The sequence below is a fragment of the Pteropus medius genome, unplaced genomic scaffold (genome assembly GCF_902729225.1).
Source record: "Pteropus medius unplaced genomic scaffold, Ma_sr-lr_union100, whole genome shotgun sequence".
NCBI classification, from domain to species: Eukaryota; Metazoa; Chordata; class Mammalia; order Chiroptera; family Pteropodidae; genus Pteropus; species Pteropus medius.
The window spans coordinates 20,429,776-20,444,738 of NW_024349803.1; the positions used below are offsets into that span (position 1 = coordinate 20,429,776).

The 14,963-nt window shown below is 36.8% G+C and overlaps 1 protein-coding gene and 1 pseudogene across 1 annotated transcript in view; one reads left to right on the forward strand and one right to left on the reverse strand.

The window, feature by feature from the left end:
* Positions 1-132: 132 nt before the first annotated feature.
* Positions 133-14,963, forward strand: part of IHO1 (interactor of HORMAD1 1) — a 28,738-nt gene continuing 13,907 nt past the window's right edge. Inside the window, exons 1-6 of the mRNA XM_039837726.1 lie at positions 133-198; positions 2,429-2,501; positions 4,393-4,458; positions 5,834-5,904; positions 8,172-8,346; positions 9,969-10,132. Coding sequence (XP_039693660.1) covers positions 5,849-5,904; positions 8,172-8,346; positions 9,969-10,132 — 395 coding nt within the window. The 5' untranslated portion in view covers positions 133-198; positions 2,429-2,501; positions 4,393-4,458; positions 5,834-5,848. The remainder of the gene's footprint in view (positions 199-2,428; positions 2,502-4,392; positions 4,459-5,833; positions 5,905-8,171; positions 8,347-9,968; positions 10,133-14,963) is intronic.
* On the reverse strand, positions 11,403-11,518 carry LOC120582520 (uncharacterized; annotated as a pseudogene).

Genomic DNA, 14,963 nt, shown 5'->3' on the forward strand with positions numbered 1-14,963 from the left:
AGCCCCATGTGGTCCTTAGACATAGTCTAGGATGTGACCATGGAATTTCTTCAACCACATTTAAGAAAATTCTTAAGAATAAGTTAAATCTGGAACCTGGGGAGTGATATTCTAAATCCCAAGCCACGTGCTGTGTAAATTACTTTCTTTCCATCAGCATAAACAGCAATGGAAGACAACAGGATTTATTATCTAGATGTAATAATAATGACCTTAATGGTCTTGTAGTGATGTATATAAAACTGTATAAGATCCTAAATCTAGACTCTACAAGGAGGAATTTCTAGTGTGGATGGAAGAAAAATACTCAGGCTATGTAAGAAATAAGTAAATGAGAGCCAGGAATCCTATATCTACTTCAATTCACCTCTCCTTTTTAAAAATATGTAATAAGTCTGTGCTGATTTAGGGACTTGGAATGTAATAATTGAAAACAAATCATAGATATTTTTAAAGTTGTGGATACTTGGAAAGTTTTGCTACGTTTTCATAATTTAGTTCCCAAGTATTTTTTACTGATTTAACAGTGAATATTTTCTGAGTGCCTATTATGTGCCAGGCACAGTTTCTAGATTCTGGGGATATAGCGGTGAACAAAATAGACAAAAATTCCTATTCTTAAAGCGCTTACCATTACATTCTAGTAGGCCTGGGTGTGCATACTGAGATAAAACAAGATAAATTAATAAAATATATAGTGTATTGGAATGGTGATGTACTGTGGAGAAATAGCAGGGACGAGACATAGTGATTGTTAAGGTGTGACAATTTTGAATAAACAATTGAGAGAACACCTGAAGGAAGTATAAGGACTATTGTGCTGATATCTGAGGGAGGAATGAACCAAGTGGAGGGAACAATATGGGAAAGGGACCTGCTGCTGGTGTGTGCCCAGCAAGGGAGAGCAACAGTGAGGGTCCTCATAAAAGGTATGGAATTGAGTGTAGTTGGGAGAGAGGCAAGGCTAAGAGGAGATTGCAGAGGACACTGAAGATAATAATAAGAATTCTGGCTTGTATTTTGAGTAAGGCGAAGCAGTTGAGTGTTTGAGCAAAGGGGCAATATGATCTGACTTAAGGTTAAAGTAACTCTGCTTTGTGGAGAAGAGAGTATGAGATGGCATCGGTGAAATCAGGAGACCAGTTTGGAGGCCATTACAGTAATCCGAGCTGGTGGCAGTGGAGTAGAGTTGTCAGATTAAGCAATTAAAAATATAAGACACCCAGTTAAATTAGAATTTCAGGTAAATTATTTTTTTTTTTAGTACAAGTGTGTCCCATGCAATATTTGGGAAATTCAAATTTAACTAGGCGTCTTACATTTTATCTGACAACCCTACAGCGGAAGGAATGAGAAGTGGTCAGATTCTTGATATGTTTTGAAGGAATTACCATAGTATTTGCTGAAAGATTAGATATGAAAAAAAGAGGATAAAGGAAGAGGACTCTTATGTTTTGGCGTGAATAACCGGAACGATGGAGTAGCCATCAACTGGAATAGAAAGACTGTAGGTGGAGAGAGATGTTTGAGGGGAAAGCTGATAATCTTGTTTTTGGTCATGTTAAGTCTGAGATTCTTAGTCATCCAAGTAGAGATGTCAGGTCAGCAATTGAGTATAGGAGTCTGATTATTCATTTATCAGCTTTTTATCGTGGAAAATTTCAAACATATAAAAGTAGAGATCATGAATGAATTCGAATGTCCCTGTCATCTAGCTTCAACAATTATCAACCTAGGGTCAGTCTGTACCCCTTCCCAGCCCCCCAGCTCATCTCTATTGTTGTAAAGCAAAGCACAAACGTTAGATAATTTTATCCATTTAAAACATATATCTATAAAATATAAGACTTTTTATCATAACTACAATATCATTATCACACTTAACAATTTTTTAATATCATTAAATAGTGAATCAGTATTTAAATTTTCCTGATTTATTACAACTCAGGATACAAATACATTGTATTTGGTTGATGTTCCTCATAAATCTATTTTAATCGATAGTCTCCCACTTTTTATTTTTATTTTTTGCCTTTTATGCTTTGAAAAAATGGGGTCATTTAAACTGTAGAATTTCCCATTCTCTGGATCTTGCTGATTATATTCCTCCATATATATTTAACACCTGCATTTTCTGTAAACTATTCATTAGATCTAGCAGCTTAATCAGATTAAGATTCAATATTTTTGGCAAATGTACTTACTTATTTGGTAATGCCGGTCAGGTCCTATTGAATCTCATTAGGTTCATAATAGATCTGGGTCTCTCTTTGTGTTGCCAGCCTGATCTACCCATTATAAAGTTTTTTATCAGCCTTTCACTTTATGGTTTTAGCAGTCATTGATGATTGTTGCCTAGATCTATTATTTTCACTAAGATTCCAAAATGGCGATATTCTAATTCTACCCTGTGTTCTATATCTGTTAGCTGGAACACATCTATAAAGAACTTTCTCACATCCATATCTTGATTACCCTGAGATACGGTTTGTTCTGCAAAGGTAAGATAAATGATTATTTCCCTACTAGTTTTCAGAATAATGAGATGATTGCATATCTTCCAAAGTGATTAATGAGAATTTTTTAAAATATAAGTTTAACAGAGGTAGGCTCTTTAAGTTAGCTCTCTAGTTGTCAGTGGTCCTTGTAGTCTGGTAACTTCCTTGTTATCAGGTACAAGATGTCTCAGACTCATCTTGTACATTTTCTGCCCCAGACCTGGTTCCTTTTAGTGAGGAATGGTATTTTAAGATGGAAAGCTGAATATTACAGTTGGTCATTATTTCCTGGCATTTTCAGTGGACAGAGCTATGAAACATTTTTAAAGAGAAGAATACATTGAGTTAATAATGATTTTCAATTTATTTCAAATCTAGTATTACAGGGTTTTTGCTTAACTTTGTTGATTTTGTATTTGTATCTCTTTTCTCATACACTGAAAATTTTGATTCCCAATGACAGTAATATAATTATTTATTTGCTTCATTCTGAGATATTACTTATATATGTAGAACTGTCGGCTCGTATGTTTGGACCAAGTTCACACAATTTATAACTACAAAAGTCTTCTATAAGACTTTTATGTGATACAAATTTTCTTTTAAAAAATTTTATGCAGTCAAGTTTGCCAGTGTTTTCTCTTATTATTTCTGGATTCTGAGTCATAGTTTTCTCCACTTCCAGACTATAGAGGAATTTACCAGTCCCCTTCCCCTCCCACCCACCAGTGCTTTTATGGTTTTATTTTTATATTATCTTTGACTCATTTGGAATATTTTATGGTGTATGGTGAAAGGAATAGATCCAATCTTATCTTATTTCATAGAGCTATTTGGTCATCCAAATTCTACTTTTTAAAACATCTCTCCACAATATATTTGAGATAACTACCTTTATCATATATATACACTCCATTTCCATTTTTAATTGGATCTATTGCTATATTCTGTTCTACTTTTTGCCTATCCAATCATGTGCCAATATAAAGCTGCAAAATTATAGAAGCTTTATAATACGTTTTAATACTTGGCGGGGCTAGTGCCCCCCCTTTTTTCTCCTCATCTTTCGTCTTTTCCTATTTCAGGGTTTTCCTGGCTGGTCTTGTTTGTTTTTTCAAATGAACTTTATAATCAATTTTATACCTGCAGAAAAATACATGATGATATTTTTAATGGGATTATTTTAAAGTTATAAATTAACCTAGAGAGATTTAATGTAGATGTCGAATCTTCCTATTAAAGGACATGATATATCTTTCTCATTGTTCAGGAGTGGTTTATAGCTTTCCTCATATAGCTTTCCTCATATAGCTTGTTAAGTTTTTTGCCTAGGTATTTTTTTCAGCTTTGTTGAATATAAATGAGTATAATGTAATATTGAGTATAATTGACAAATTAAAGGGTCAGATATTTAAAGTATATATTGTGATGATTTGATATACATATACATTGTGAAAGGATTTCCCTCTCTAGTTAATTATCACATCTGTCACCTCACATACTTTGTTTGTTTGTTTATGTTGTGAGAACCTTTAAGTTCTACTCTATGCTTATTTTCCATCTGTATATCTTTAGTGAGATGTCCGTTCAGGTCTTTGGCCCATGTTTTAATTGGGTTATTTGTTATTGTTGAGTTTTAAGATTTCTTTGTATATTTCGGATACCAGCCCTTTTTCAGATAACTTTCGCAAATATTTTCTCCCAGTCTGTGGCTTTTCTTCTCATTTTATTGACAATGTTTTTCACAGAGCAGAATATTCTTAATTTTAAGGAAGTCCAGCTTATCAATTCTTTTATTCATGGATCATATCTTTGGTGTTGTATTTAGAAAGTCATTGTCAAACCCAGGGTCATTTAGATTTTCTCTTAAGTTATTTTCTAAGAGTTTTTATAGTTTTGCAGGTGTCCATATCCAGGCACTGCATATTCATGATCTCGAATCCCTGCCACGCCCTTAAAGGTAGGTCTTATCTTCATTTAACTGATAAGGAAACTGAGATTCAAAGAAATTAACTAATTGGCCCAAGTTCACACTATTTATAACTACAAGAGTCAAGATCTGAAACTTGATCTGGTTCCTTTAAAGCCAAGCCTTTCAAATCATTATCCTGATGCTCGTGAAGGGAGAAATACAGAGCTGCTTGGTTCTAGAAAGTACCTACAATGGAGCCAGTGCTGGGAAACGAGCATGGAGTGCTTGAAACAGTGTGGACTCTGGTGCTGGGCTGACCTATCTTAGAACCTACTTACCTTTAATTATTGGAGAGAACTTGAGCTAATAATGTAGCTCATCTGAGTCTTCACAAACTTCCTAATGGGAATAAAAACACCTGCCTCGCAAAACCATTAAACTTGTATCTTGCAATGTATCTGGCACTGTGCTTGGCACATAATGGGGGCTGTGTAAATGGTAGTGCCTTTAGCCCCATGATCCTGTGGTCTATACTTAACATTCTTGCAAAACAAGTGGTTATAAACACCCAAATGCACCTGTTTTTCTAGAAAATTGGGAAACTTCAATGCAAGCAGTTTCTCTAAACAAGGTTAAATGATAAGTATACTACATGTTTATATTCGTTCAGAACTTCTGTTTCATTTTATTGATATCTACATTAGAACAGTATTTGATATTTGGTCAAATATGTCCACCATATGTGTAGGAACCATTTTCTGATGCCCTCAGTGGTAATATATAATCTGATACGTATGACTTTTCTGTGAGATCAGGGGGACAAAATTTAGAAATTAGGTTTGTTTCATAAAATCCAGGCTACATGATCATCATAATGAACTGTAGTATGCAGTGTATTGGGTTGGCAGTGAACAGAGTAGGCAACTGCTTATAAAAGGTGTGGGAAGTCACTTTTGCCCAAAGCACGCACTCTTCATCTAGCCTGATTCCACAGCTCTCTTGGCATTCCAAGATCCTATGGTCTGGAAAGAGCTAGTCTACTTGAGAAGTTATAGATTAAATCATTCATTGTATCAGGCAGTGAAAGATGGTGTTTTTTTGGTCTTTTCCTAAAAGCAGATTATTAGTAGGGTGGCAAGAAAAAAAGACAAGACTGCAGAGGATGGAAAGCAAATTTACTATTTCACAGGTGACTGGGCACTCCCTGGTAGTGTTAAGAAAGAAGGGAGTTTATATGCAAATTAATAGCAGAAAACACCTGTTTCTGGCATATAGGTAATGGGAATTATCACTAATTGGATGGGAATATAACTGCTGAAATGCCTTCATCGACATATAATAGTCACCAGGAAAGTAATCTTTTGGGGGTGGGAAATTATACTATATTAACCTTTTAATTTAATGTTCCTCTTCTTTTTAATAGCGATAATCATAAGAAATGAATTTTAATGTTTGGAATATCAAAGAGATGCTCAGTATTCCCACAGGCTCTGGGTAAGTTTTCTGGTTATACTCTGGTACTTAAGAAGATCTTTTAGTTATATTAATTTCAAAGAGAGAAGCTTTCCTTCGTATTGGTTTCTAGTGGTAGCATTACCCCGTAGAGCTTCTTCCCCTTTTCTTCCCCTTGCCTGTCACCACTGTACCCTCCCATACTTTTCTTGTTCCTTTTGCCTTTTTTTCTGATTATGAAAACAATCTCAGTTCAGCTATATGTGTTAACTGAGCAATGACTCTGTCCAACACCGGGCCTGGGGACTATGAGGCCTGTGAGAGTCATGGTCCAACTTCTAGAAGTTCTTACCTCATTTGGGGAGTGATGGCTATTGAAATAGCAAGGAGAAAAATCAGAACAATGTTCAGGTATGTGTTCAGTTATGTAGTACAGTTCGTAGGTACTGTAGAATTAAGAGCCTCTCCAGCTGTTGACAAGGCTCATTTCTATATTGTCCCCTCTGCTGCTCCTCTGAGGTACTTACATTGGTGTCTAGCAGCCATGTAGTAAGTAGGTCTGCCATTGCTAACTTGGTGGGTATGTCTCAAAAGTAATATATATTTAAGGGATTTCTAATTGCTTTTGGTATGCTTTTATCATTGGATAGTTTTTTTCCTAACACCTTCCTAAAGACAATTATTAACTCTACAAAAACCTAGAGCATTGTTCTTTTTATTTCTCAAAAAGAAAAAAAATGCTTACAGTTGGTACAGATTAGGGAAAATCCATCTTTGTTTAATCCAGATCACAGCTTTAAGATGTAAATATAAATCCTACATGATTTCTGTAGGCTCACTGTGCTGTTTTTACTCCAGCCCAGCTAATTAGTCTCTTTGACCTAACATGGGAGTCACAGAGAGCTATTCAGCTATTTTGAGTAATGATTATTCAACCTAAATTATAATGTATGAGTGCAGCCCATTACCTTAGCTAATCTTAGAAAATCATTCTACTAGTCAAAACAATTGCTCTTCCCTGTGCTGAACTATTAGTGCTTTTTTTTGTCTTGTATTACTATATGGTGGTTCCTTTAGCTTAGAATATGTACTTACATGCTGTCTAATTACTTTAATGTTTGGAAAAGGAATTTGTGTGTGTATGTGTGTGTGTTTTAACGAAAAGCATGTTTTGGATTACACAACAGCATTAAGTTACACAAATTGTTGAGATATCCTTCAAGTAAAAACTTGAATACTGTGTTTTATTTGTGCTACTTATGTGCTATCTCTGTAGCAGGCTCAGTACACTGTTCAAGTGTGATTGTGTCATTATCATTATCACTATCCCTTTCACATGTGAGGTTCAAAGACTGGCATAGATATCCATGGGAAGCGAGTCAGAAGTCCACAGCTGGAAGTATTTAAAGCAAGCAAGAATACGACACTAAAAGTGTGAAAGGGAACAATACCTTGTTTCAAAAACAATTGTTAATAGATCCTCCTGTACATATATTTGAGTTGATCATAATCTTCAGTCTGAATGAAGCCTATATGAATCTGCTTGGGCTGCCAAAACAAAATACCATAAACTGGTTGGCTTAAACAACAGAAGTTTATTTTCTCTCTCTTTTGGAGGTTGGAGGTCCTACAGCCTTATGCCAGCATAATCGGTTTCTGCTGAGAGCTCCCTTCCTGGCTTACAGACAACCACCTTACTGTGTTCTCACATGGTAGAGACAGAGACCGAGACAGAGAGAGATAGAGAGAGAGAGAGTTTTCTCTGGTGTCTCTTGTTATAAGAACATTAATCCCATTATGATAAGTGATAGCGTAAATTCAGTTTTTACTCTCCTTCTGGTCTCAAAATTACATTTCTGAGACTTATCTGTGTGGTTATATGTACATCTAGCTTATTGCTTCTGACTACTGCATCGGTTATATGCATATACCATTTTTTTAAATCTATTCCCTCAATAGTGAAAAGATTAAATTTTTAAAAAGATAATGCCCTCTTAATCTCTAAAGATTTTATGAACTTTGATTCCAAAATGGTGTTTTAGCCCACAGTGCTGTTATACAAAGAATAATGGCATTATTGTTTGAATTTCCATCTGATCGTTCCCAGGTTGTTGTAATCAAACTGTCTGGCATTCAAAATATTCTTGTATTTCTTTATAGGTAGCACTGGCAGTGTTCAGGGGAATAGGAGGTCAGAACAAGCCAGCACTCTGCCCAGAATAGTCTGAAATGAGTAGTTGTGAATTATGATTTCATTCATTCAGGATGTTTTCTACTTACTATGCTTTTCTTTCCTTGCTTCCTTTCAGGACCACTAAGTCATCTAACTGGACTAATACTCAGACTGATTATTCTAGTCTCAGTGATTCCCAGTTCCTCTTTGGATCTCAGTTCTGTCCAGAAAGTTCAGAGACCCTGTCAGCACCGTTGGACTTTGGTGTCCACTCGAGACATCCAAAACAGTCACAACAGAGTTCTCTGGATGTGAGTGTGATTTCCAGAATTTCTCTGGGTATTTCACAGTCATTATAGAAATAAGCTATAAAGAAGACTTAGTCTATTGAATTACATTTAGAATTGTACTTCTCTAAGGATTACTCTCTTAAATGGATTTGTCCTTGATCGGTGACTCATTTGACTTGGTAGTCTTAAATGAGAAAAATATATTTGCAGTTTCTTCGATCACTAAAGCAATATAGAAAAATCCCAGTATCTTGATCACTTCTAGGGAGAGCCAACTATTACATATTTTTTAATACTAGGCATACTATTATTTATAAAAAATTTCTCTACTCATAAGAAAAAAGAACTCATAAGAAAAATAGGAATAAAGTAAGATAAATTTTATTTTATTATTTTTTAACATTTTATTTTTTTATTTCCCCCCTCCCCCCTCCCTTCTGGTAATCACTAGAATAAATTTTATTTTAGATGGACCTTTTTTGCTAAAAAACTTCAAGTGTTTCGTAGATTTTAGTCTAGTATGCTACATTATCTCCTTGAAGGAGACGAGGATTCTGAGGCCTAAGTTAATGAATAAGGCCCAGAATAAAGAACAGAATCTCTTGAGTCCTTCAGTTTTTTTTTTTTTGAAACCAGTATGTCTTCTTTTGTGAGTCAGAAATATTTTTATATATTTATTTATTTTGGATTAGAACTAGATTTGACTTTATATGCAGACTTATCTGCATCAAATACTTAATGAATAAGATTAGGTCAGTTTTGAATTAGTAGAGTATGCTCTGAGATAAGTATTTCAGTGCAAAAATTGGTGCCCAGTAACATGAAGGAGTAAATGTACTCCCTGAATGTTTCAGAGTAAGTTTTGTCTCAGAATGCAGGAAATGGCTTACCATGTGCCAGCATGCCCACAGTCCAGTCCATGTCAAACTCATCAGCAAGTCTAGTTCACCAGCAGCTGAGCAACAGGAGTTTGAGTTAAACGACAAATACAAAAACTTTTAACATACTATCTCAGAGGCAGCATAAATCATTCTTTGTAGTAAACAAACTGTAATAGTAGCCAGAAAGGAGAGGGGGGTGGGAGGTTGGGCCAAAAAGGAAGAAGTACAAACTCCCATTATAAAATAAGTCACAGGGGATGTAAAGTACAGCATAGAGAATAGAGTCAATAATATTGTGATAACTATGTTCGGTGACAGATGGTTACTAGTGGTGATCACTTTGTAAGGTATATAAACGATAAATCGCTATGTTATACACCTGAAACTAATATAATATTGCATGTCACCTATAATTAAAAATAAAAATTTTAAAAATATAAGTAAATAAAATAGTTGATAGAAGAAAAAATTATCTGTGGTTGCCTTTAAATATATGCAATTGACTTTAAGCCATTTTAGCTGACGTTTTAAATATCTCGGCTGGTAAGGCAGAAACTATATTAATAAAGAGAGTTGCTTTATTTTAATGTAATTTTCTGGCATATATGAAATATAAAGGAAATACTACATTCTATTTTGTTATTTAGTATTATAGTTTGCGCTTAAATGTTACTCTGCATTATATAGAAAAAAAGTGAATGCTGTTAAGTATTTTTATGTGTGAAATACTATAATGATTTTTTTTTTTTTTAAATTTAACAGAGTGAACCTAGCATTTTCACAAAGTACCAGACAAAACCCCAGCTGTTTGGAGGAGATACAAAAGATGGAGGCTTATTTCCTCTTCCTATGCCAGCTGGAAAATCAAAAAGCCTCCTGGAACAGTTTGAGGAGAAAAAGAAAAGGGCAAAAGACAAATGTGACAGGTACGCAAACCTTTCAAGTAGACGAGACTACTTGAAAAAAGCTCCTCTTTTCTTGGGGAAACAGAAAACGGAATGTCAATAGTGAAATAATTCAATTTCAGCATGAAAGCATTCTTGTCTTTATAGCTCATCGAATAATTACTCTTTATTTGCTTTCTTGTCAGTGTGACTTGTGGCAGGTTTGAATATGGCTGCCACAGTTTTGGCCCCTCGGAAAAGCAAGCTAATGGACTTTTAGAGAAATGCAGTATTCAAGTAATGTTATGTTTATTCTGCCTAAAATTCCGCCCTTTAATTTATTTTCTTTTCAGATCATCGGAATTAGGAAATTAGATAACATTATTTATCTTAGGGCCAAGACTATAGCACATGAATTCTTAAGTCATGTCTTAGGTCAGGCTCACTTTCTCACTTTGAAATGTTGCAATTTTTAGGATATACCCTAAATTTTATACACATTCTTATTTATTAGTGTTATATTGACTTTTTAAAACAAATATGTGAGATAAATTAGGGCTGCAATATTGCTTTTTAAATAAATAAGTTGAAGTCACTGTGGAAATTAACTTGTTCATTTCTCAGCAGTAAGTTATAATCAGGGCAACATCTTTAGATATCACGGAAATCATTAACAAAACACCCAAGCAGAGATGTACTTTATTATTCCTGCGACAGTGAAGATGTAGTTACTCGCCCATGTCTCCCCTGGACAGAGGATCTGTTCTATGGGAGACGCCCTCTTGGTGTCGACCACCGACCACTGGAATGGCCACCCAGCCTGCCTCCGCAGCGAAGTGGAGTGGGTGCCTGAGCCTGTTTTTTTCGGTGCTTCAGAAGGGAGGTTTCAGCATTTAATCACATTTGCCACTAATCACACATACGCTTCTCCCCTGCACCCCACGCCCTGCTTCCATCCAAGGAGTACACTTTCTGGAGCACCCACACACAGCCAGGGTGGGACTCATGATGGGAAATGGGGATGGCACCCACTGGTTTCCTGAACAGCAGTGAGGTTCTTATCAGATGGGCCGCTAAAGGGTCTCATGGTTTCCAGTGAGGGTGATCTGGGACAAGCAAGACTGAGTGGCAGAGGTCTGGCTGTGGGGCTTGGGGGCCAGTCTGTGGCTAATGGTGTAAAGATATATATTTGAGGTTATAGAGGAAGAATTACTGGTTTTATCTATGAGCCAGAAATGAAGCATGTTTTGTAGGCTTTTTTGAATACATGACCTTCCCCAAACACTCCTAGTTCTTTTTTTTTTTTTTTTTATGCCTACAGCACCTGGTCTTCCTAGGTGGTCTCCCATCCAAGTACTAACCAGGCCCGACCCTGCTTAGCTTCCAAGATCAGACATTGGGCTTGTTCAGGGTGACATGGCCGTAGACCATGAACCGTGGCTCCACTCGTGTGCGAACCCAGGACCTTCTGCATGTAAAGCAGACATGCTAACCACTACACTATGGAACCACGTCCAAAACCTTCCTGATTCTTAATAGTTCATGGCCTTTGGGTGGGAGGTGCCACACTTCTTCAGAGCTGAAGACAATACACCGCAGCAGACCCTGAGGACCCAGGGAGTGAAACTGTCCTGAATACCTACGCCATATCCCACAGTGCTCTGGACATTCACAGAAAGTTACAAAAGACAGTGGTGGGACCTACGGCCCCCCGTCTTCCAATTGGTAGAAGTGGCCTTTAGGGTTTCTAACAATAGGAGTGTGGCAGAAGAAAAGAAGAAAGAAGGAAAGATGAAAAAGCCACTTTTCTGGCTGTCACCCTCCAGGCTTTGGGTAATTGGGATGAGAGAAGGAAGACCCCCTTGGATACAACTTCCTGGATGCATCACTCTTAAGTGAAGCCAGCTGTACCACCCAGAGAGAAAAAGGGACCAGATCCACAGTACTCCTGCGAACCGCTGTCTGACCTCAAGCTGCTCTTCAAAAGACAAGACAAGTGATATCCAATAAGTCAGTTATGCACTCCTGCTCTCAGGGTCCCAGAGCCTTAGGGGGACCCCAGGACTTTCATAAGTCAGGCAGCCAGAAAATTTCACTCCTCTAACTCAAAGATATACTCATCAGCAGGAAGCAGTTACAGAAAAAGATTTTAATAGATACTTCATCAAAGAAAACATATGGATGGCAAATAAGTACATGAAAAGTTGCTCAACATCATTAGCCATTTTGGGAATACAAATTAATTACAATGAGATGTTACTACACATCATTTGCATGGCTAAAATGAAAACTTATAATTCCAAGTGCTGGGAAAGGATATAGAGCAACTAGAACTCTTGCTGGTGGAGATGCAAAATGATATAGCCACTCCGGAAAAGTCTGACAGTTTCTTATATAAAGTTAAACATAATTTACTGTATGTTTCTGCAATTCTACTTCTAGGCATTTACCTAGATAAGTGAAAACATGTTTATACAAAAGCCTGTACAATAACGTTTATAGCAGCTTTGTTCGTAGTCACCAGAAACTGGACACAACCCAAATGTACTTCAATGAACGAATGGATAAACAAACCATGGTATGTCCATACAATAGAACACTATTTCACGACAAAAAAGAATGAACTATTGACACAAATGACATAGGTGAATCTCAAAGGCACTAAGCGGGAGGAAACCAGTCCAAAATTTTCATACTATATTATTTCATTTATATGGCATTTCAAGAAAAGCCTAACTATAGGGATGGGAAATAGCTCAGTGATTAGCAGGGGTTAGGGGGATGGGCTGGACTTCACCACAGAGGGACAGCGTGAAGGATTTTTAAAAATAATGTCCTATATCCTGATCATGTTGATCGTTACATGAATTCTAAATTTGTGTTAAAACTCATAGAAATCTGACATACACATGCACACACATTAACCTCATACGTTAATTAAATTTTTTTTTAATGTTAAAGGATTAGTAAAAGATATTGAGTGGCTCGTTTTATTAGTTTGGATTATGTTCAACTGCATATAACATATATAAACATAATAATAGGAGCTTAAAAAGATAGGTTTTTATTTTTCTTTAATGCAAAAATCATCCCGAAGTGTGCAGTCCAGAGCTGGAATGGTGGCTCCGTGGCCCTGAAGGATCTGACTCCTTCCAGCACTCTGCTCTGCCATCCCTAAAGTGTGACCCTTGTCTTCACAGTGCTTGGTGGCTGCTGGAGTTCCAGCTGTTGTATCAGAGTTCCAAACAACTGATAAATGAAAGGAAGAGGTATCTTCCCTTCCCTTTAGGACTGTTTTTGGAAGTTGCATAAAACACTTCTGTTTATAGCTCGCACTGGCTAAAATTTAATCATGCGGCCATACCTAGCTGCAGGAGAGTCTGGGAACGTCATCTATCTGAGTGGCAGTGCATCCAGGAGGCAGAGGGGTGGGAGAGATCAGGATTCTGATTTACAAGTAAGAAAACAAGGCCACTTTAAGTTTCTGCCACAGTCATACAATTGCCAAAGGCTACCCACCATGGATGACTTCCCAAACCAAGTCTCAAAATTAGTCCAGTGCAGATTCCACTGCCTGCTACCCCCTACCCAGAGTGCATTAGACCCTTCTCTACACTATAGCCAATGTAGTCCTGGGCACTTTTACCAGTCCTCTGGAATTCCATTTTCCTACTACTGTAGCCACAGCCACCAGAGAGAGAGAGCTCACTGGCTTTTTCTCCTGAGTCCCAGTCTGACAAGACATGTGAGAGAGGAGAGCTCAGGGCTCAGGAAAGGCTAAAAAATCAAACTCCTGTTACTGTCATCCTCTAGAGGAGGAAAGAGGCTCCCAAGGTCCCTAACCTGAGGAACCCCTCAAACAGAAAAGAGGGTCAGATGAAGACTAGCCTAAAATACTCTAAACTTTCCACTGTAAGTACAAAGTTGTAAATGCTGTAGTAGAGGTTGCATCCAACTGCGTTGGGAGCCCTGAGGACAGGCTGCCAGCTCTAACTGGGGGCGTCGGGAAAGATTCCATCCAAAGGAGCATATCTAAACTCAGTGGGAGTTTTGGGCAGAGATCTTGGGTCTGTCAAATTCTCAAGTTTGCCCATGAATCAGCTTATTCTGTGAACTACTATTAACATTGTTTTATATAACTCTGCTCTGCTTCTCTGTATTTTTAAAAATAAAAATGGGATTGTTTCCTATGGGTTATTTTGTAATCTGCTTTTTAAATTTAATAGTATTTAATTATATTTGTTTTTCATCTACAAAATCAATTTTAATGGTTGCATTGTACTTTATTATATGGATCTATCAGAGGGTTATGTTTTAAATATTTAATATAGCGTGAGAGAGTGCCAGGAATACACAATGGGAAAGAATGATTTTTTTCAACAATTGTGTTGGGAAAACTGGATCCATATGCAAAAGAATGAAAAAGGGCCATTATGTCATACCCCCAAATCAACTCAAAATGGATTAAAGACTTAAACGTAAAACTTGAAACCGTAGAACTCTTAGAAGAAAACACAGCGGGAAGAGCTTCTTGACATTGGTCTTGGCAATGATTTCTTGGATATGACACCAAAAACACAGGCAGCAAAAGCAAAAATAGATAAGTGGGATTACATCACCTAAACTTTCTGTACAGTAAAGGAAACAATCAACAAAATGAAAGGCAACCTATGGAAAGGAAGAAAATATTTGCAAACTGTATATTTGATAAAGGGTTAACATCTAAAATATATAAGGAACTACAACTCAGCAAAAATACCCAAATAGCCTGATTAAAAGGTGCGGCAAAGGAACTAAATAGACATTTTTCCAAAGAAGAGGTCAGGTTCTGAGACAGGCCACCCCCAAATATCCCAAAATGGCAAATTGATTG